This window comes from Cyclopterus lumpus, chromosome 5 (genome assembly GCF_009769545.1).
Source record: "Cyclopterus lumpus isolate fCycLum1 chromosome 5, fCycLum1.pri, whole genome shotgun sequence".
Lineage (NCBI taxonomy): Eukaryota > Metazoa > Chordata > Actinopteri > Perciformes > Cyclopteridae > Cyclopterus > Cyclopterus lumpus.
Genome location: NC_046970.1, coordinates 676,664 through 698,598, shown reverse-complemented (window position 1 = coordinate 698,598; position 21,935 = coordinate 676,664). Strand labels below are relative to the sequence as shown.

At 48.3% G+C, this 21,935-nt stretch overlaps 2 protein-coding genes across 8 annotated transcripts; both read left to right on the top strand.

Annotated features, from left to right (window-relative positions):
• The first annotated feature begins 1,019 nt into the window (after nt 1–1,019).
• dcaf12 (DDB1 and CUL4 associated factor 12) lies at nt 1,020–8,052 on the top strand. Its single transcript, XM_034533416.1, has 9 exons — nt 1,020–1,484; nt 2,906–3,196; nt 3,668–3,940; nt 4,244–4,304; nt 4,476–4,669; nt 5,163–5,228; nt 5,502–5,664; nt 5,819–5,997; nt 6,165–8,052. Exons 1-9 carry the CDS (start codon nt 1,425–1,427, stop codon nt 6,321–6,323), a joined length of 1,446 nt encoding a protein of 481 aa, XP_034389307.1. The 5' UTR covers nt 1,020–1,424; the 3' UTR covers nt 6,324–8,052.
• A 168-nt stretch (nt 8,053–8,220) lies between these two features.
• Nucleotides 8,221–20,144, top strand: ubap2a (ubiquitin associated protein 2a). Of its 7 annotated transcripts, none has more exons than XM_034533405.1 (27): nt 8,221–8,322; nt 10,476–10,613; nt 11,770–11,847; nt 11,976–12,086; nt 13,156–13,318; nt 13,424–13,507; nt 13,589–13,652; nt 14,052–14,149; nt 14,305–14,363; nt 14,440–14,504; nt 14,683–14,893; nt 15,007–15,277; nt 15,357–15,664; nt 15,843–16,054; nt 16,171–16,429; nt 16,664–16,703; nt 16,804–16,963; nt 17,194–17,248; nt 17,404–17,731; nt 17,806–17,897; nt 17,982–18,032; nt 18,122–18,215; nt 18,325–18,747; nt 18,832–18,936; nt 19,017–19,084; nt 19,167–19,358; nt 19,442–20,144. In XM_034533405.1, the coding sequence occupies exons 2-27, from the start codon at nt 10,518–10,520 to the stop codon at nt 19,535–19,537; spliced, it is 3,783 nt and encodes a 1,260-aa protein (XP_034389296.1). In that variant the 5' UTR covers nt 8,221–8,322; nt 10,476–10,517; the 3' UTR covers nt 19,538–20,144. The 7 variants fall into 7 exon arrangements, with proteins under 7 accessions (XP_034389296.1, XP_034389294.1, XP_034389295.1 ...); XM_034533403.1 differs by having other exon boundaries at nt 13,589–13,673; XM_034533404.1 differs by having other exon boundaries at nt 11,764–11,847.
• Nucleotides 20,145–21,935: the final 1,791 nt, after the last annotated feature.

Genomic DNA, 21,935 nt, shown 5'->3' with positions numbered 1-21,935 from the left:
TGGTTTTGCAGATTCTGGACCTCCATCAATGCCTTCTCCATTTCTGTTATGATCTCCTCGTTGTGGGGATGAAAGGCGAGTAGGCCGTCATTAATTAGGGCTCATGTTTAAGGGTTATGTATCAGATGCATCTCTAAGTTGCAGCCTAATTTAACGTGGCACTAATGAAAGTTTAAATATCTCAATGGTATAATAAGAGCGGGCGGAGTTGAGTGTTCCTTCCCGAGCTCCTGAAATGTGATTTGCAAAATGTTCAATTTATTCTTGAATGATTTGTAAAATCCTCACGATTAAATGTGCACATCTTTTCAGTGGTCGGGCTGCTCATCGTTGCTGCTGTTGCATTTTTTACTTTTCTTTGATGTAGGCCATTTTCTCAAGTATGGTCACAACATATTAGATGTGTGATGAAACTGAAGAGAAAGCACATCTCTCCTGTTTGTTCTCTTCTACAGCAAATGCATTAGTATTTCCTCTGTTCAGGTGTCGTTACAGCTGGAAACATCTGTGGCCCAGTCAGCAGGAAAAAGGCCTTTCTGCTCAGAAGAGGCTATTATTGGTCTGCCTGAGCTCGCCAGGGTTAATAAACAGAAGATTACAGTCATGTCCGCCGGTATGAGTGACGGTCCTACGTCCTGCAAAGACATCTGTGTGATTTCATATTTCCACGTCAACAACGTGTTCGTGCTCATCCTCATAAGGCCAAATAAGAATCAAATAGAATTTATAATGTTAAGATGTATGATTTCTTCCAGGTGGCCACGAGAAGTTCTCAATGTTCACATTAACAAGTATACCTCCCTCATGAATAACAGACAGAACATAGCCCAATAAATTAGAGATACATATTTAAGTTATTTTTGTTTATCTGACATTTCATAAAACTGCATCATATCATGCTAAAACATTAAAAGCTCACTGTGATGAAATTCACATTTGGGCACATTATACGATACATTTTTAAATTTCACAACAATAGTATTTCTTTAAATCGAGGAGAAACATCTGATCAACGATCTTTCGCATTTGGCGTGAACGAGCACGCATAGCGCGCGCGTTCACGTACGACCTTGTTTTTGTTGATGTTTAATTTGAGTGCGGCTGCGCGCTGCTCAATGCTTTCGCCGTTGCTGACGCGACTTGGCCGGGGAAAGGGAGATTGTGTACAGTCCGGTTGTAGCTAGCGACGCGGTCGAAACGGACAAAGGAGTCCGACCAGAGTGTAGTTTGACTCGGGAGCAAGCTGACGAGAGGAGGTCAGGGACTATCTTCACCAGCCTCTCCCGTATGTGATCGCCCTTGCTCGTCGTCGGACGCTGCCAGCGAGGGCCGAGAAACAAAACTAGCATATCGCCATTATATGATCCAGTGTCCAGCGTCACTTTTACCCTCCATGTGGGTGAGGGAGCTGTGTGTATCAGATTATGGCGAGAAAAACAGTTAGCAGGAAAAGGAAGGCAGGGGAGCCCAAGGACCAACAACAGGTAGGCGGAAACTCACGTTAGCTAACTAGCTGGCTAACGCGCGTCAGTTGGGTTAACATGCTAACTAGCATCGGGCTAACCAGGTTTAGCTGAGCGTGTCAGACTGGTGACGTTATAACCATTGAACCGCGACAGTATATGAGACTATATGGGCATAACAACCAGCAAACGGCCACCGCTGCGGTCCTCTTAACGGAGTGTTTCTGTTTGACAGTCAGCGACGTTGCCCGTTGCTGTTAGCACGGCTGTGTTAGCCGAAGGGCTAGCTGCCTCATCTTATTATTATTATTATTATTATTATAATTTAATTGTAATCACAATTAAACAACGTGCTCGTTGGTAGATGGCGCTGACAGTCCCGTGTTCGCTCGGGGGCATCACCTGTCACCCTCTAGTCACCACTCAGAAGAGCGTTAATCGACATTTATAAACTGAATGTTGTCTTTCAGCTATTATTAGAAGGCACAACGTTAGCCATAGCTAGCTGTTAAGCTAACGTTAGCGGAAACGTTAATTGACAGTTAGCTAGCATAGCTCCCTGCACGCAGACCAACCGTAGATCCACGATCACGGAATGGTCCTTCATCCACAGCACGAACATCTCCTGCACAATCAGCCCTGATCCCGGTGGCTGAACGCATACAAAACGCGCTGGCTTTGAAACGGAAACATTGAAGATACCGTACGATCTTCCGTTACTGCGTCATGTGTGTGACTGATGTCATGTGTCGGTTATGATGGGGGCCGCAATCATGCTTCAGTAGCATGAAGCCACATCAACAGTAATGTACCTCTTCTGCAGCTATCACCACAAGAAACAATAGAATAATAATAAAACGACAGGAGATGGCACCACCGATTCTTTTGAGATCCAGGGAATATATATATATATATATATATATATATATATATATATATATATATATATATATATATATTATAAGCCTCTTCAGATAAAAGTGTGACTGTTGTACCTATACACTTCTAAGCATGCTTTTTTTGTGAAAGACCATTTTGTGTGTGTTCCTTACCAGTGATATAGAAGTCTGTATGTATTATGGGGTCTGTATAGGTGTGGTCTGGACCTACATCATAGGCTGCCAATCATGTTTGCCTACCTAAACAATATCAAGCTCAGGGCTCTTGTGCACACCAGGCCTGTACATTGATAACTCATCCGAATGGATGCCAATGAGTGTCAATACTCATGATCCACTCTTAAATCTGTACCAACCAGCTCCAGAAATGTGTCCACGGTGGGATGAGTGAGGCTCAGCAGAGATTAGACGATATTATCTGACGACTGGTTTATTAATAGTAGACTAACTTTTTCACAATTTTAAGTAAAACAGAATTATCTCCTGAATAGTGTTGGTCTTGACAAAAGTTGCACATTTCTTTTCCCCTCTCTCTTTCCTCAGCTGGGCTGGTGTCAAGCGCCACACAAGCGGAGCCGTGTTTCTTGTTCATCACGTCATGCCCAGCAGTGGTGGTGCGGTCGGCGCTCAGTGGTCTGTGCCCTCCGGGGGCGGGAGTTCAGACCTCAACAGCAGCACGAGTTACGGCTCCAGCGGAGCCTTCGGGGCTTTGCGGCCGGCAGGCTCCCTGGCATCCTCAAGGAGAGAGAGTTTTCCCTGGGGCGACTCAACAAGGTGTTTGCTTCACAGTGGCTCAACCACAGGCAGGTGGTGTGTGGGACCAAGTGTAACACGGTGAGACGGCGTTTAGTTACTAACCTGCATTCATTGGGTTAATCTGAGGGTACTGTTACTTAATCTTTAAGATTACATGCAGTCATATAATTTTTTACATATACAGAGAAGAGCAATTGTATTACAACTGGCATGTAAACACCATGAACAGGTTGCGTATCTAAAGACTGATATCAGAGTAATTATAATTAATGTGATGAATAAGCACATTTCTTTGTTGTTTTGATTCAGTGATGCGTCACAAAAGTCACACGTTGCATTGTGATATAGTGACTCTTCTCACTTTGCCTGAATTCTAATCAGATTAATATCATACAATATGATATTAATCTGTTATATTTCCTAAAATGTTTCTTTTTTATAAATGTCATTAGCCCAGGTGTTCATCAGATCACTGTCTCAGGTATGATCTTTGTTTTAACTCTTGAATCTGAGATTCTAACCCGATGTCTCCTTCCTTCTTAACGGCAGCTTTTTGTAGCGGATGTCCTGACGGGGCAGATAACGCGCATTCCCATGCTGAAGGACAGGGAGTGTCGTGGTGCTGGCTCTGGGGTGGTGGGTCCAGTGGTGGCGGGGCGGCAACCCTTAGGAGGCACTCGTGCCCGCCTGGACCAGCAGGGCTGTGGGATCCACGCTATTGAACTGAACCCCTCTGGAACGCTGCTCGCCACAGGAGGAGACAACCCCAACAGCCTGGCCATCTACCAGCTGCCCACACTGGACCCCGTTTGTGTGGGAGATGTAAGTGGTTTGGGTCTGTTTGGGTTATCTGACATCCAGTCAAGGCTGATGGTTTCTGATCCTTTCTCTGCCCACTGTAATCCATTCTGTATAATATATTGGACTGTCTGCCCCCTAGCCACAATGTTTGAGGCATTGGCTCCTCCATTCTAGTGTTAGATGTTTGTCAGTATGTAGGTTACCACTCCAGGGGAGTTTGAGCTTAACCATGATGTATATTTTAGTAAAATAGCAATAGCTGTTCAGCAATTCAAGCATAAGCACACAAGATTGTTCTGCTTTTACATAGTTTTTGTTCTTCAGGAAGGTCACAATGACTGGATCTTCTCCATCGCATGGATCAGTGACAACATGGCGGTGTCTGGTGAGTCTGGTATATGAGTGACGTTGTATGAATAACCACAGCTGTGTGCACAAGTCGACGCGCTCTACATACCCTGATGACAATTCTATGTCTATTCATCACTTTTGTATGCTGTTAGTGGAAACACAAATACTCTAGGCAGTAATCAAGATGTGTTTGTTTCCTTCCTAGGGTCCAGAGATGGCTCCATGGGCCTGTGGGAGGTGACCGAGGAAGTCATGAGCCAGGCTGAGCGGAGTCAGAATGAAGAGGCAGTCCCCTCATACGCCCACATCTCCCATCGGGCCCTCAAGGATATCCCAAAGGAGTACACTAACCCATACAACTGTAAAGTCCGTGCCCTGGCCTTCAACAACAACCATAAAGTAAGGTTCCTCGTCCTGGGAAACCAAACTTCTTACAGTGCAACATTTCCTCAGTGTCAGTTTTTGTAAAAACACAGAATATGAGATGGAGATAATTTGAGGAACGTCATGTACCTTCACTTAATCAAAATCTGTCTGTGCACACTTCTTCCATCTATTTCCTTGGTTGCAACGTCTTAAACGGGTCAAGCAAACTTATTATGCAACGGATAGATACATGCATGTATGTTGCATAATAAGTTTGCATACATACATAGGACACACTCATACAGACATAATCCTTGCCTTATAGTTGGATATTTAGCATACACATTGTGCTACAGGAGTGGATGTGTTGATGCAGTTCTTTACCAGAGGAATCCATTGAATTGGTCCTTCAAGCTGACCACAGTCGTGGTCAAGCCTACAATGTATTAGAAGTTGATTGTTAGGACCTGTTGTTTCTGCCTCTGCACACCTTATTCAGTTTATTCTGTGTGTTCTCTCCTTCTAGGAACTGGGTGCTGTGTCTTTGGACGGCTATTTCCACCTCTGGAAAGCGGAGCACAACTTGTGCAAGGTGAATCCATTACTAATAATCATGTGATGCATTCAGCTAAGGGACAACGGGATGACGACAGCGTGCTGCAAGTTGTATTCATACTTGTTTTACACTGCTAGTTAAGTTTGATATGAGATCAGTTTCTCCAAAATGGTAAATATTTGTCTAATATTCTTACATTTTCGTCCACAGCCATGCATACTCGTCATCATGTGTCCAAACTGTACGAGGACTGTTGTTGACATCCCTTTACTTTGTTCCCATCTCACATTTCTTGGCGTTTCCCTCTAGATACTGTCCACCAAGCTGCCTCACTGCAAAGAGAATGTGTGTCTGGCATATGGGCAGGACTGGTCGGTGTACGCGGTGGGTTCTCAGGCCCACGTCTCCTTTCTGGACCCACGGCAGCCGACACACAGCATCAAGTCTGTCAATTCAAGAGAGAGAGGAAGTGGTGAGTAATCTGTAAACATTGGGGGGGAACAGCTACAGTAATGGTAGAAGCGGAGAGCAGGTAGATGACCTCCCTAAACTCCATCGTGTTTCCATGTTAAATTCGTCTGTTTACGTTTGAGTATTTCTGCATTCAGACATCTTTGTCTGTGCAGGGATCCGCTCAGTGAGTTTCTACGAGCACATCGTGACCGTGGGCACCGGCCAGGGTTCCCTTCTCTTCTACGACATCCGGGCCCAGAGATTCCTAGAGAACCCTTTGAATCCAGGCGGAGGGTACCGGAAGTTCCCAGGAGATGGCATCCTCAAACTCTCCACAGGGAAAGGCTGGCTGGTACACTTCTTTTTTTATTTTGCCTAAATGCCTTGAATAAATATATCTCGTGTTTTTTTTTATTTGTAACAATGAAGACACAAATGTTGTAGCATTGTCGTAGATTAGTGTTCACTACCTTTCCTTCCTTGTCTCCTCATTGCCTTCCTCTCCTGCTCCACCTCTAGAATCACGATGAGACGTGGAGGAGTTACTTCTCAGACATTCATTCCTTCCCCAACGCGGTGTACACCCACTGCTACGACGACTCTGGCACCAAGCTGTTTGTGGCGGGTGGACCTCTCTGTTCTGGTCTGCACGGCAACTACGCAGGACTGTGGAGCTAGCCTCCTCGTCTCCTCACCACTCGATCACTACACCCTCGCCCAGACGTTTCCCTAACCGGTGCCTCCATCCCTCTCCGTTGACGTCACTGTCTTTGGTATTGCTCTTGCTCATTGAATTGTCACTCTGTTGCTCACACGTGGACTCAGGAGCATGATCTTGCCCCCACAGTATCGCAGCTTTGAATATTGTTGTTGTGTATGTTTGTGTCCACCATTCCTCTTTCCCTTTCTCCCCCAATTATTCCGTTGCTCCTTAGACTTTTATTTTTTATTTTTAAAATGTACAAACAATTAACTAGTCATTTTCAAGAGCTGCGAAGTCTGCCACTGAGGAACTCAGAAGAGTTTTGAGAAACACCAAAATTCAAGTGACGCATGTTTTCAGAATTTAAAATCTCAACCCGCGGGGATGAGCGTTGGTATTTAGCTGGCTTGTTCCCGTATGCGAGGATGGTGTTTACTGCTGCTTCCTCGTGATGGAAGAGACCTGTAGAACTGTTCTTCTCAAGATTCCCTTTCGTTCTCTCACTGAAATGGACGGCAATAAATGGGAGGGAGAGAGGAAAGAGCGTGACTGAAGAGACAATTGGGTTCGAAGGACCGAACCGGACATTGGAGAGAGAATATTTACTGGGTGGAGCAGCCCGTCCACAACAATCACAAGAACTTCTCTTCTCTCTGCAGAAGTATAAACAAAGAAGCCAATCAAAATGGAACTTTGTGTTCATGTTTGTTCTTACCGATATGATGATGTAAAGGAGAAACATTGAGATTGCTAAATGCAGTGTTGTTCTGCTTTATTTTATTTTGTGTGTGATTTGACAGGCATACCCCCCCTGCTGATATTCTAATTTTCTTTATTTGTATTTATTTCCCCCTTTCTCCGTCACCTTTACTCAGTTGGTCGGGGTGTTTATAGCTGCTTCTTTTGAAGGATATATTGTGTCTTTGCCCTTTATGTTCCCGTTCTCTTTGACCAGAATATGTTGGAGCAGATTGGACCATTAGTGGCGTTCAAATTCTGATCCGTAACCGTTCTGGTGTTCCTAGAAAATTCAACCCAAGATTTTAAGTCTTGAAAGCAAATCAGATCCGATTATTGATGGATTGAGAATCCTTTAATGTGGTTAAATCTCTCTCCCCCGTGATTCTGGGACTCGGGCGGCGATCTCGACCCTGGAGTTGGATGCTGCAGGCACATGCATTTGTCATCACAGCTGTAAAACATTCTTTCTTCTTTTTTTGTACCAAGGAGTGAGTGATTCTGCTTTGTTCCTGGTTTGGTAGAGGCAGGGTAGGCTTGAGTAACGTGTTGGCCTTCCTCTGGTCTTTCTGTGAAAGACTGCCAGGCGATCATAGTTTTCCTTTTCTACATGGAACTTTTCTCTAGTATTCAGGATAATGACATATTGAAAAGAGAAACCCCAATTACGACCACAAATTGAACAAATAACCAACGCTTTTAAAGTGTATTTTATATATAAATGTGTATATGTATGTGTAAAATACATTGGGACAATTGCATACATTTGTATGTATATGTCTGAGGAAGTGTTTGGACTGATCTGTCTACTTGGTGATGCCTGTTTTTTTTTATACATGCCTCGTGAATGTTTTTACAAGTGACTAAATCTGAGGATATTGTAAGATATAAACATCTGAAAAAAACAAGCTATTAAATCTTTACAAAAGAGTAAATAAAAAATTAAATGTATATTGATGGAACGTTTCTTTTGTCCATGACATCGTTTATTCAATGTAAAGATTTCCTCTTGAATTAAAAAGGGTCCTCTGTTAATCCAGTGATACGGAGCCATATGGGCGCTTTCTATTGGCCCGATACAACAGAATATATAGTTATAGTTATATTTATAGGAACATAAAAGTCCAGCCGTCCGTCCCGATGGATGGAAGTTGGCGGTGACCCGGAGAAGGAGCATCCTCCGCCACGTCACGTGACCACCTTGTCTGCTGCTGGCTGAGCGAAGCGTGTTAGCAGGTAATAAAAACACTGTTTTTATCATGTTTCACGGGTCCACTGTCCGTATTTCAACGCGTACTTTCCGCTGAAGTAGTCGGTCCCCGGCGTCGCCGCGTCTCTTCCGCGGGGGACGCGAGGGATGTCTTTCGCAATTTTCCCCTCTTGTCTCGTTTCCCGGCGAGCAATGTCGGGCTCAGAGGCCTCTCCTTTAGATTAAATACCGCTGTGCTGCTGGCGCGGAGCTCGGAGCTCGGAGCCCCTCGCAGTCCTATAACAGCGGGGCTATACACGCGCACAGGAGCCGCGGGAGCCCGTCACACGTCGTGGACTGACAGCTGGGACCAGATTTCGGGTTAGCATCGTTAGCTGCGTCCCCGTCCCGGAGCTAACGTGAGTCGGCTAGCGAGGACAAAGGGAGCCCGGTACCGGCAGCGCCGAGGCGGGCAGCGGGGAGGCGAAAGCGACACTACGGTCATTTTAATGTGTTGTTGTTACCGATAGACGGGCGACGTCACCCGTCTCGTCCCGGACGAGGTCCGAGTGAATAAGTAGCATAGCGGCGGCGGGCTAACGTTAGCATCGCTTCACAACAACGCTCCGCCTGCTTATCAGTCACATAAGCTGCAGCTAGCGGGTAGTTAGCTGTAGCTAGCGGGTAGTTTAGCTGCAACTAACGGTTAGTTAGCTACAGCCAGTGGTTAGTTAACTGCAGCCAGGTGACGTTATGGTATTTCTTGTCATATCGGGAAAGTCGTGTCCAAACGGACGTTTGCGTGTGATGGCTGTTGTTGTTGTTTTTCTCGGAGCAGCGTCCCGGACTCGTGCGTTAAATCCGGCGTTAGGACTTGAAACACGAGCCGGGCGGTGCAGCTGCTGCAGGAGGTTCTCACTGATTAACACATCTTGATTTCCTCACTGAAATGACATTTAAAGACAGGTTTTTTTGCGTTATCTTTGTTCAGACCAGCAGCCAATGGCAGCAGAGCGTCGGCCGACGTCACGCAGGCGCTGTGAACCCATCGCTATTGTTCTCTGACATAAAACAAATGGGTCACTGGGGGTGTATGTTATGTTATTATTCTAGTAATGCGCCCCATAGTCGAAGCTTGGAACACGCATTGTACTTCAGGGTGTTGAGCACTCACCTTTGTGTGTGAGAGAAGTGTTTTAATATTTGCCACCAAAACGTATTAATGCATGTTTATGTGCTATCTACCTAATTGGCAGCAAGGTACTGCATCTTGTCTAGGATCCAGTTGTCCTACACGGAGGTGCGTGTGCGTGCGTGCGCGTGTGCGTGCGTGTGTGTGTGGACTAGCTCGTACAGGGTGTGTGTGTTTGTTAGCTTGTGTTGACTAGCTCGTAGTGTGTGTGTGTGGACTAGCTCGTAGTGTGTGTGTGTGGACTAGCTCGTAGTGTGTGTGTGGACTAGCTCGTAGTGTGCGTGTGTGTGTGTGGACTAGCTCGTAGTGTGTGTGTGTGTGTGTGTGTGGACTAGCTCGTAGAGGGTGTGTGTGTGGACTAGCTCATAGAGGGTGTGTGTGTGTGTGTGGACTAGCTCGTAGAGGGGGTGTGTGTGTGTGTGTGTGGACTAGCTCGTAGAGGGTGTGTGTGTGTGCGTGTGTGGACTAGCTCGTAGAGGGTGTGTGTGTGTGTGTGTGGACTAGCTCGTAGAGTGTGTGTGTGTGTGTGTGTGTGTGGACTAGCTCGTAGAGGGTGTGTGTGTGTGTGTGTGGACTAGCTCGTAGAGGGTGTGTGTGTGTGTGTGTGTGTGTGTGGACTAGCTCGTAGAGTGTGTGTGTGTGTGTGTGTGTGGACTAGCTCGTAGAGTGTGTGTGTGTGTGTGTGTGTGGACTAGCTCGTAGAGGGTGTGGGGTCTGAGGTCTTTGTAACACTGCGTCGCTCTTCCTCCTTGACCTAGATTTTCACCAAAGCTGTTGTCACTTGTGTGTCCTACAGCTTCATAAGGGCAGTATTCATGATTGTGCAATAAGGCTTTAGCTACACTCGCAACACATATTTCTGGTATTAAACAATTATTTCCTGTATTTACTCGCACAAGGGAAAGTCTTGAGCCTCTGCTGTAACAACATTGTAAATTAATTGAATGTACATAAAGAACTGTTGGTTGATTTTACTTGTCCTTCCATGTTTCTGGTTTTCTTTTGCAGATTTTTCTATTTTGTACATACAGAGTTTTGTATATACTGTTTATGATGAGCTCGCTGGGCGGCGACAAGGCCCGGGGCCCTCGAGAGAAAGCTCTGCCTGCTGCCACTCAAGCATCACAACCACAGAAACAGATACAGGTGAGCCACCGCCTTCACGTGAACATGAGTCACAACACAGGTAGGCTACTGTAGTCAACTAAACCACAGCCACATGAACATGAGTCACAACACAGGTAGGCTACTGTAGTCAACTAAACCACAGCCACCACGTGAACATGAGTCACAACACAGGTAGGCTACTGTAGTCAACTAAACCACAGCCACATGAACATGAGTCACAACACAGGTAGGCTACTGTAGTCAACTAAACCACAGCCACGTGAACATGAGTCACAACACAGGTAGGCTACTGTAGTCAACTAAACCACAGCCACCACGTGAACATGAGTCACAACACAGGTAGGCTACTGTAGTCAACTAAACCACAGCCACATGAACATGAGTCACAACACAGGTAGGCTACTGTAGTCAACTAAACCACAGCCACCACGTGAACATGAGTCACAACACAGGTAGGCTACTGTAGTCAACTAAACCACAGCCACCACGTGAACATGAGTCACAACACAGGTAGGCTACTGTAGTCAACTAAACCACCGCCACCACGTGAACATGAGTCACAACACAGGTAGGCTACTGTAGTCAACTAAACCACAGCCACCACGTGAACATGAGTCACAACACAGGTAGGCTACTGTAGTCAACTAAACCACAGCCACATGAACATGAGTCACAACACAGGTAGGCTACTGTAGTCAACTAAACCACAGCCACCACGTGAACATGAGTCACAACACAGGTAGGCTACTGTAGTCAACTAAACCACAGCCACCACGTGAACATGAGTCACAACACAGGTAGGCTACTGTAGTCAACTAAACCACAGCCACCACGTGAACATGAGTCACAACACAGGTAGGCTAATGTAGTCAACTAAACCACAGCCACGTGAACATGAGTCACAACACAGGTAGGCTACTGTAGTCAACTAAACCACAGCCACATGAACATGAGTCACAACACAGGTAGGCTACTGTTGTAGCCACCACATGATGAAATAGTGTGACTGGGAGGCACTTACTTTGTATCTGCATAGTAATCCAAACTGAAAGTCATTATCTTTTATAACGGTGGATTTTTTGGCTGAGCTGTTTGGATGGCTGAATTTAAAGGTGTTCCTAATAAAGTGGCCTCCTGTTCTTCTCTGTGGTACCCGTTGGTCTCCAAGATGCAGGCTACTGCCGAGCAGATCCGGCTCGCCCAGGTCATCTACGACAAGAATGATGCTGACTTTGAGGGCAAAGTTAACCAGGTGAGGAGCTCGTAGGTCTTCCCGAGGCTGAGTCAGCCCAGCTGTCGGTCTCCATGGCTACAGTACTTCATGTTGACAAATGCATATTTGATGCCGTGAGTGACACCTCGTCTTTCTGTGCGCTCCAGCTGATGGAAGTGACCGGGAAGAACCAGGATGAGTGCATGGTAGCACTCCACGACTGCAACGAGGACATTAGCAGAGCCATTAACTTCCTCCTCGAGAGCACCTCGGACATGGTAAATAAATGACATGTTAAACGTACTGGTCTCCTGTTTTCATCCATTTGAATTTGCAATATCAGATTTTGTGATTTATACTTTTATGCTTGGAAGGCAGAATGTACAGAGAACTGTTTAACAAAATGTATGATTTTAAAATGTATGTGCACAGGGTTATGCTCTAAATGTCCTAATTCATGTCAGCTGGTTTCATGGTATTGTGAGTGCTCTCGGCCACAGATTCAGACTTTTAAATATCTGACGCGTCTCCGACTGTTGGCCCGTTTACGGAGAGACCACAAACCAGATCTCAGACCAGGTTCTGTTTGATCTCTCTTGGCCCGCGTGTCCCAAAACAAAGCGTTCTGCCACATCACGACTGGTAACATGAGTTCTGTGTGCGCTGTGAAAATGAGTTCCTTGCATCTTTGCGGTCTTCAGCCCCAGAGAGCAGCTCTCTTTCTAACATCGGGGACCTTCAGCAGCAAAGCACCTCACTGCCCCTTCTGCTGGGAGAGGACAGTCAAACGCCACCAGAGCCAGTCAGGGTGTCACCACACACACGGAGAGGCTGGAGGCCAGGCAGACGCCACCTGGTGGTTTTAGTGTCTTGGAAATAGAAAAATAGGCTGTTTTTCTCCCTTTTTCTTTACGTGGAAGTCTCCGTCTGAATAACTCTGCTTCTACTACTCTTCAAGATCTTAACTGTCATAAACCAAAGGAGTCTGTTAATCGGTGTAGCTCAAGAAACCTCTAATTAAAACACACATCTTAGTGGCAGTATGGTTTTAAGCATTATTATGTTTTTATGCTCAATTTAAGTCAGAGTTTAATATTTAAACTCTACCAATTACATAGTTTTTCTTGCATAACGCAGCTTGGTGCACACTTCATAAAATAGCCTAATGAAAAGAAAGCGGTCGTGTGGATATTTATGCATTTGTATTTTTAATAACCGCTCACTGAAGCTTATTGCCGTGTTTAACTGCTGGCTGTAGTTGAATAAGGAACATGCATCTTGTGGTCCAATGTTGATTGACTTCTGTATCCCCCCTTCTCTGTCCTGCTGCTCCTCGTCGGCCGTCAGACCTCATGGGAGACGGTCGGGAAGAAGAAGCCTCTGGTGAAGGAGGGTCCCTCAGACAGCAAGGAGAACAAGGAGAACCGGGAGAAGAAAGGAGAGAGGGAAGCTAGCAAGGGCCGCGCAGCAGCTAGCCGCCGGGGCCGGGGGGCCAGTCGCAGTCGACCGGGTAAACCTGACATTCATTTACTCAGAGGCTCAGTATCCGTGTGTTATTGTTTGATTATATAATGCCGTTTCTGATGTGTTGTCCGTCCTTGTTTTCCTCGTGCAGCGCGTCCAGAGGAGAACGGAGTGGAGGTCACACCGGTGGACAGAGGTTCGGACCGAGGTCGGAGGGCCAGAGGTGGCGGCCGAGGTGCGCGCATGCTCATTAACACCCGGTCGGCTCGCCCGGCTCTGGAGGATGTTGTTGACCTTTTGTTTGACTGGTACGCAGGATCTGGAGCTCGAGGCCGAGGGAGAGGACCACCAGGGAGCCGGTTCTCCGCCCAGGGCATGGGGTACGGGGGCAGCACACACAGGCATGCACACTCGGGGGCCTTCTCACACTTTCTAGCTGTAAATGAATGTTTTCTTTGTTTCTGAATGCGTGGTTCAGTTTCCATACCGTTGTGTTTGTTCTCTAAAGATTGTGAGTCACCCGTCCCATTAAGATGTGTTATCTGAATCTAATAATAATAATAATAAATGTATTTCTCCTTAACTTCTGCAAAGCACCAGAAACCCAAAGACCGGAAATCAATATCTCATCCCTCTTCTAATGGGAGCTTTGTCCAATCAATAGTATGGATAATACATATTATTACTCGAGACACTGTTTAAAGAACTGCATCTGTCAACCACTCTCTGGCCTTCAGTGTATTTCTGTCACTGAACATATTTCTCCTGGACTTCCACAGCACCTTCAACCCAGCGGACTACGCCTCCGAGGGGGGGTCCGGGTCCACACACACCGAGGTGTGGGACCCGGCAGCCACCAGCAACACAGATGGGTCAGGTGAGCTCTTCAGAGCCGCCATGCTGCTCTCCACCTGTCAGATGCATCCACTGTGTAAACGATGCAGACGGCACAGTGCAGCTGTTCATGCAAATATCAGCTCCAGGTGTCCTGCTCACCCCACCTGTATTTACACGTTATGACCATCTCTCTAGTTACCTGGAGGGGAACCTTGGAAGACTGGGCGTCTGAGGACTGGAGTGAGGATGTTGGTGTGAGTGGACACAGTTACAGCTGAAGTCTAACGCAGTTGTGTCGTACATTTGAATAACTTCTGTCTGTTCCTGCAGCTCTCAGAGACCAAAGTGTTCACCTCCTCATGTGCTGCTGAGAATCACATCACACCTGGGCAAAGGTGAGTGACGACAGCATCCCAACAGATACCGGCTTTGTTTCAGTTTCCTCTGTTTTAAAAGTAATAAAGGTGTAACTTAACTTTAGTTAATGTACGTTTTCAGTGTGTATTTATTTTTCCCATATAAAATTAATACTATACAAGCTTGACTTTTGACCATTGACCAACTGTTTGTTAGTCTGGACCTCGGCTCTCTGCTGCAGAAGCCTGCAGTTGGAGGAAGAGAGCCACCTTCGTCCTCTTCCTCTCAGAGTCTGGTCTTCACTAACTCCCACCACCACCACCACCAGCAGCAGCAGCAGCAGCAGCAGCAGCAGCAGCAGCAGCAGCAGCAGCCGCCCCCCAGCCGCAACGCCACCAGTAGCACCAGCTACGCTCATGCTGCTCTGGTAAGAAAAGTTGCTTTTGATACTCTGCACCTTTTTTAATACACATTCCTTCATCCATCGCATGTAAATGAACTCAAAGACTGGCGATGACACGTTCTCCTTCTGTCTGCCAGTCGTCGGTTCTGGGAGCTGGTTTTGGGGACCTGGGGCAGGCCAAGAGGGCTCCGCCTAGTGCTGGAGCTCAGATACTGGAGCAGCTGAAGGGCCCTGGCTTGGGTCCGCTTCCTTCCTCCCAGGCTGCAGCTCCTGCCAGCACCCAAGGAAGCAACGCTTCCATTTGCCGCCTGCCCGGCCTGGGAGCACCTGCACCTCCTCCCTCCTCATCGAGCTGGGACATAAAGGCTTCGGATTCCAACGCCTCCTCGCTGTCCTCGCAGTTCAGCCGTAAGTGTTGAAGTGGGACTGTCGACGTGTTCCTGTTATTGCCACATGTACTAACGTAGGCATGCACCTGTGTCTGCAGGTGAGTTCGGCCTGCAGCCAGAGCCGTCTCTGGTGCTGAGCCAGCTGGTTCAGAGGCACAGCGGCCCCTCCTTGCCTCTGGCACGCCAACCGAGCCCTCCGTCGCAGCAACTAGCGCCTGCTGCTTCAGCCTCGCCCGCTCCCCACCACACCAGCACGCCATCACAGGCGGGCCCGGGGATGAGCGCTGCTGGTGCTAAACCTCCTGCCCCCGGCGCAGGGCTGGACCCTCAGGGTGGCAGCACCCCACAGCAGCAGCAACGGGCCCAGCTCAAAGGACAGAAACGAAGGATACCTCCCTCATCGAAGGTGGGGGATTGATGTTGATGGACAGAAAGTTACCGTCACCATCCGATGCCCATGTCGCTACACTGGGTTCAGTTCCTGTGTCGGGCAACTCTCACATATTTAGTCTTCTGTAAATGATACGAGTAGTTCTGTGAGCTTCAGATCGCGGCGCTGACACTCGACTGTTCCCTTCTGGCAGATCCCCGCCACGGCGGTAGAGATGCCCGGCTCGGCCGACGTCCCCGGGCTGAACCTCCAGTTTGGAGCTCTTGACTTCGGCTCGGAGTCGCCGTTGCCGGAGTTCGGAGTCGTTGACAATTGTGCGATGGCGGCATCCAGGGAGTCCACACCGGCCCCTGCACCGGGACCAGGGACCCAGAACCAGACGAGCTTGTACTCCAAACCACTCAGGTACTGTCACTGCTGACGGACCAGTTCATCTTTTTAATATATATATGATGACGTGAACTAAAACGGATCAGAAACAGCATCTCGTAACCTTTTCTTCTCCCTCGGTCGTCTTGCAGCGAGTCGCTGGGCAGCCCTCTCTCCGTGGCGCTGCCTCTCTCCTCCTCAGAGCCGGTGTATCACTCCTCTGGGCCGTTGCCCAGCCTCACTCCCTCATTAGGGACTGCCAGCTCCTCCAACCCCCCCTTGTGTTCTTCGACAGCCTCCACCACCTCCTCCTCTCACTTCTCCACAGTGGGGGGTAGTTACGATGGGACCATGCCCCCTCACACACGACTGGCCTTCTCCCAGAGTAAAGAGGCCACGGGACCAGTCATGGTGAGTGGAGATGGCCGAGTTCATCAGATTTGTTATTACAAATGAGATATCATCCAAATTCAGACACTCCTCATTTCTAAACCTGACCACGACGTCAGCCTGACCGTCTTCACCTCTGAATCCTGTGATGTCATGTAACTCCACTGAGTGGTGATGTGTGTGTGTGTGTTTGCTACATGGATATGATGTTGGCCTGTTATCAGAATACGCTGAGCTGTGTTTTTATTCCACCAGAATGGTCTGAATGGTGTCAGGACCTCTGCTGCTCTAGACAGTAAGTTCCTCCCGACTGATGTATGTGTTCATACCAAGAGCCGCCTTTTATTTTGGCGAGTCCATTATAAATAAGTCCTTTTCTTTCCTTCCACCCTCAGCTTCACCGAAGCCAGAGTCTCCGTCTCCGAACATCAGCACCAACGGTGGCGCCGCCCCCTCCTCCCACTTAGCATCCAGCCTGCCTGCACACGGCTCCACCGGGCTCTCCAGCCTGGCACAGGACCTGCCCTCAGCCGGCCAGCTGACCTCGCTCAACAGGTGACCGGCGAGGAGAACAGGAACCTTGAAGTTGAATTTACTAGTTTCCTTTGGCCATGTTCAGTCAGCCAGAATTCTCAAGCCAGTGCAGTATAGTAGGCGCCTCATTTGTGCAAATTCTGATGACACAATGATACTTTCTTGATGTAAAAAACTAAAGCATTAGAAAGTAAATGATGATGCCGTCCTTCACTGCGTACACTCATCCTGTCTGTGCCTTCACCCCACAGTCATGTCAATCATTCCTCGGTGTCGGCTCTGGGCTCCAGCTCTAGCTCTCTCACCGTAAGTATTTTAAAAGCTTTTGGTGTGATGTCACATGATGCACAGTGCACGGCATCAGCATCATTCCAGTGCAGCTGGTCAGCACCACCTGACAATCTACACATAAAAGATGGAGCGCCTCCTTCAGGTGACTGACGCTTCCATCCTGTCCGCAGTACACCAGTGTTGACAACAGCAACGTGAGCTCTCTGGCTCCCTCCTCTGGCTCCTACACGTCATCGCAGCACTTGGCACTCCACTCGACCCACAACAGCAGCAACAGTAGCAGCGGCATCAGCCACCTGGGCAACATGGGCAACATGGGCAACATGGGCAACATGGGCAACCACATGAGCAGCACGGTCGGCGGCATCGTCAGCGCCAGCGTGCTTCACTCGGCCGCCATCGCCGCCGGCACGGCGCTGGGACTCGGCTCCAATGGAGCCAACGCCACGTCGAACCTCTCTGCAGCGAGGACCACGGCTCTGCTCTCGTCCTCCACTGGTGAGCAGACTGGGACAGAGGGGGGGTGAGCCCAAATACCTGTTCATGAAAGTGATGTTGTGTTGTTTCGACAGGTAAAGCTCCTCCTAATTTATCCCAGGGAGTGCCCCCTCTACTGCCCAACCAGTATATCATGGGCCCAGGGGGGCTGCTGCCAGCATACCCAGTAAGTAGACCCTCAGGGTCCAGAACCATCCCAGTGTGCTGGGTTGTCTGGCTGTCTGATGATACCTGTCCTTTGTTTTCACAGCAGATCTATGGTTATGAAGACCTCCATATGCTCCAGTCCAGACTGCCAATGGTGAGCCTCATCACCACACAATCAACGTTGTTGTTGTTGTTGTTGTTGTTGTTGTTGTGTGGCTTGTCTCCTCATCCTCTCCTCTTCAGCCCTCTTTGCAGGATTACTATGGGATCACATTCCCCGGCCCCACAGCGACTCTCTCTGGTAGAGACGGGAGCCTGGCCACCAACCCCTACTCAGGTAACGCAGCTTCAAGCTTGGCTGGCCGGGTGCCAGATTCCTTGTTTGTTTGTTTGTTTGTTGTTTGTTTGTTTGTTTGTTCTCGACTGACATCTCAACTGTTTGTCAGGAGAAGTCACAAAGTTTGGCAGGAATGACGCCACCTCCCCGGCACCCCCCACAAGCCTTGCGGCCCCGCAGGCCTCCCAGGGCCAGAGCCCAGGACAGAACCAGGCCCAGCCTCAGCCCCCCCAGGCCCAGCCTCAGCCCCAGGGCCAGCCGCAACACCACAGCAGTCAGCAGGCCTTTCTGCCCGCGGGCTACAGCTACACGGGCCTGCCTTACTACACCGGGGTGCCCGGGGGCGTCCCCAGCGCTGCTGCCTTCCAGTACGGCCACACCATGTTTGTTCCCCCCGGGGGTCCGGGACCGGCCTCGGCCAAGCAGCACAGTATGGGCCTCGGTCTGGGGAACCCCTCGGCGAGCCCCTTCCAGCAGCAGCAGACGCAGCAGCAGCAGCCCAGCGGCTACGGCCAGCACGCCTTCAGCTCAGGTGGGGGAGCACACGTGATTCTAGTTCGGGAATTGGATTCTGGGTTCAGGAGTCCCAAATGCTCACGGTGGTTTTCTGGTGCAGGGTACGAGGAGCTGACCGCGGGGCCAGCAGGAGTGGACTACAGCAAAGGATACAACTCCTCCTCACAGGCACAAGCCAAATCTGCTGCTTCTGGGCCCGGGAAAGGTCCGAAGAAGAACCCACGATCAGTGTTTCTAAAATGTTCTTTGCATTGTTATGTGCCAATGCTGTCTGTCTTGGTTTAGGGGTCTCCGTGACGTCCAGTAACTCCGGCGTGCCCGACATCAGTGGAAGTGTTTACAACAAGACCCAGGTGAGCCTCCACCACGCTGCATATACTAATAATGATGTGTACTAAAGCATCATCAGGTTCTGAGTTTAACTGGTACTTGCAGTCTTTTGATAAGCAGGGTTTCCATGCGGGCACACCTCCTCCCTTCAGTCTGCCATCAGCACTGGGGGGTCCGGGCCCTCTGAACCCTGGAGGAGCTCCTGGAGGCTACGCCCCGGCCCCCTTCCTCCACATCCTGCCTCACCAGCAACCGCACTCGCAGCTGCTGCACCACCACCTGGCTCAGGACGGACAGGTAACCCCTCAGACCGCTCGGTGGTCTGGTTTGCACCGGTCTTTCTTTCTGTGGCGCTCACACCTTCATCTCTCCTTGTTCAGGGGGGTCCGAGCCAACGGGGCCAGAACAGCAGCCTGCAGCAGAAGAGCCAAGTCAACAAGTCGAGCTACGGCAGCTCCCCCTACTGGGCCAACTGAGATGTGTGCGTGTGCACGGACACACTCTCACACACACACACACACACACCTGCTATCTTACTGATGAGAAAACAGAGGGACAAACCATTTTACAACACAAGCTAAACATACACTACACTACGCCCCGCCCCCTTTACTCTGTATATCCCCTTTTCAAATTTATGGCTGTTGTATGTAAAATATATTTATGTATGTATTTATACAGTATATATGTATTGGTAGGACATAAAATGTGGTTTTCTGCATTTTGTTTTTATTTTGAAGGACATTTTATTTCAAGTCGTGGAGATGACGGTGGTGAATATACTTGAACACAAGCATCTTGTGAAGTGGATTTATTTTGTATGCGTACATGAACTGAGAATGATGTACATAAACTCTACACATCATTTTCACGGCAAAGGCCTTTTTTGTTTTAGAAGAAATAAGTTTTTGTAACTTTAGTCTCCCGCATCTGTGAATCCTGATCTTGAGGGTGACTTTAGTTTCAGCCCGTTTCCTCCATCCGTCTCATTCCTCCACTGGTTCTACCAGCCAGGCCTTGGATTTGATGTCATTTTAACTTTGGTTTATTCCTTGTTGTCCAAATTAAAAGTTCTTAACAGTTTATATGGGTCTGGAATCAATACTTAACCACCACTTAGTTTAGCTGGACACAGACCCATGAAGTGTACTATTTATGAACCAAACCAGTCTCACTGGGCAGCAGAGGCCCACGGACTACCAGAGGAGGTCACTGGTAACGAGGGCAGGAGGCACACACACACACACACACACCACCAGTCAAGTTGTTCAGGCTCCAGTAGCAATACAACCTAAAAGTATGAATATCTGATGCTTACATATAAAACATGAACCAGTAACTGCAGAACACAGCAGGACCTTTTATAAGACCAGCAGGTCCAAACCAGCCTTTTAATGGGTTCTTGGTTTATGCATTATGCTCCTGAACCTGCTGAGCTAATATTTATATCATGGACTCAGAGTTTTGAGGCTTGTGGTATTGAGCTCATTTTAAATCAAGTGCCCTTGAGCAAGACCCTGACCAGGTCTGACCCAGCTGCTCCTTCATAACTACGGGTCAAACACGTTGATAGAGGCCAAGAGGATGTGGAAAAGGCCTTCCATAAATGTACATGAGTCACGTACCTCGTTTACATTAAACTGATTTTAATAAGTCTACAGGCACATCGTGCACCTGGGGTCTGAAGGAGGCTGTGGTGGTCCCTGGTCCCAAATCCAGTTCCCCAAAAGTCTAAATGATTTTAAAGTGATCGATCACTTGAACTTTTTCAATTCAGTTTATTTTGTATAGCCCAATATCACAAATTACAAACTCCCCTCAGAGGGCTTTACAATCTGTACACATACGACATCCCTGACCTTTGACCTCACATCGGATCAGGAAAAACTCCCCAAAAATAACCTTTGACAGGGAAAAAAGGGAAGAAACCTTCAGGAGAGCAACAGAGGAGGATCCCTCTCCCCGGATGGACAGATGAATAGATGTCATGTGACCAGATGAACAGAGTTACAGAGTTACATAAACACATTACATGAATATGACAATGTATGAATGGAACTCCAATCCATGAAACAGAAGGAGGTAGAGAGGAGGGGGCGGGGCATCAGCAGGGCCAATGGGAGGCCGGCTCACCAGCATCAGACACCTCCAGGTCCAATGGACCCTATGAGACGTGAAGTCACAACGACTCCGGGGGAACCCCTGCAGTTTGCTGACGGGCCTCAGAGGAGACTCCTGAAACACTGGAGGAACTGGACCTCATGCAGACTGCGTAGACTTCATGTGACTGAAGTCAGTCTAGTGGGATGGATTCTTGACTTAACCAGTAGGACCCAGAGTCTTCTGAGACCAGGTCTGCTCCCACAAGGTGAGTCCACCTGAACCAGCTGTGACAGGAAAGGGGACTGACTCCACCTGAACCAGGAACAACTGCACACAAACATGACTTTGATTAAACTATATTACTTCGTTATTTGACTTCGGTTCTCAAATCAACCTTATGGTATTTCTGTATTTTCTACTAAACTATAAAACAAACGATCAGAACTCACACGGACCGTCCAGCAGACTCGTATCTTTAACTATTGACCACTAGACCCTCAGTGTGTTGTGTGGCTGATGAACTGTAGTTCCCCTCGCCGGTCAGGAGATGGCGCTCTTGTAACGTGCAGCGGGGCTCTCAGCCTCACCGTCTCATCAAGACTCCTAACGGCTCTTAGACAGAAAACAGTCAAAGAACATCTGACACAACATTTAATGAGCGGGGGAAACCGGCTAGAAACGTGAAGAGGATGGTGGGGCACGTATTATTCCTTCGTTCAGTTACCCAGCCTTCCGGTTGCTAGGGCATAGCTAGCAGAAGCTACACCGGTT

Excerpts from the sequence above, each read along its gene's own strand:
- dcaf12 (XM_034533416.1), top strand. The coding sequence starts at position 1,425 with ATGGCGAGAAAAACAGTTAGCAGGAAAAGGAAGGCAGGGGAGCCCAAG. Across the intron at positions 3,941-4,243 it reads ACCCCGTTTGTGTGGGAGAT|GAAGGTCACAATGACTGGAT; the intron begins GTAAGTGGTTTG and ends TTTGTTCTTCAG. Across the intron at positions 5,665-5,818 it reads TTCAAGAGAGAGAGGAAGTG|GGATCCGCTCAGTGAGTTTC; the intron begins GTGAGTAATCTG and ends TTGTCTGTGCAG.
- ubap2a (XM_034533400.1), top strand. The coding sequence starts at position 10,518 with ATGATGAGCTCGCTGGGCGGCGACAAGGCCCGGGGCCCTCGAGAGAAA. Across the intron at positions 13,319-13,423 it reads GGCCAGTCGCAGTCGACCGG|CGCGTCCAGAGGAGAACGGA; the intron begins GTAAACCTGACA and ends TTCCTCGTGCAG. Across the intron at positions 14,150-14,304 it reads CAGCAACACAGATGGGTCAG|TTACCTGGAGGGGAACCTTG; the intron begins GTGAGCTCTTCA and ends CCATCTCTCTAG.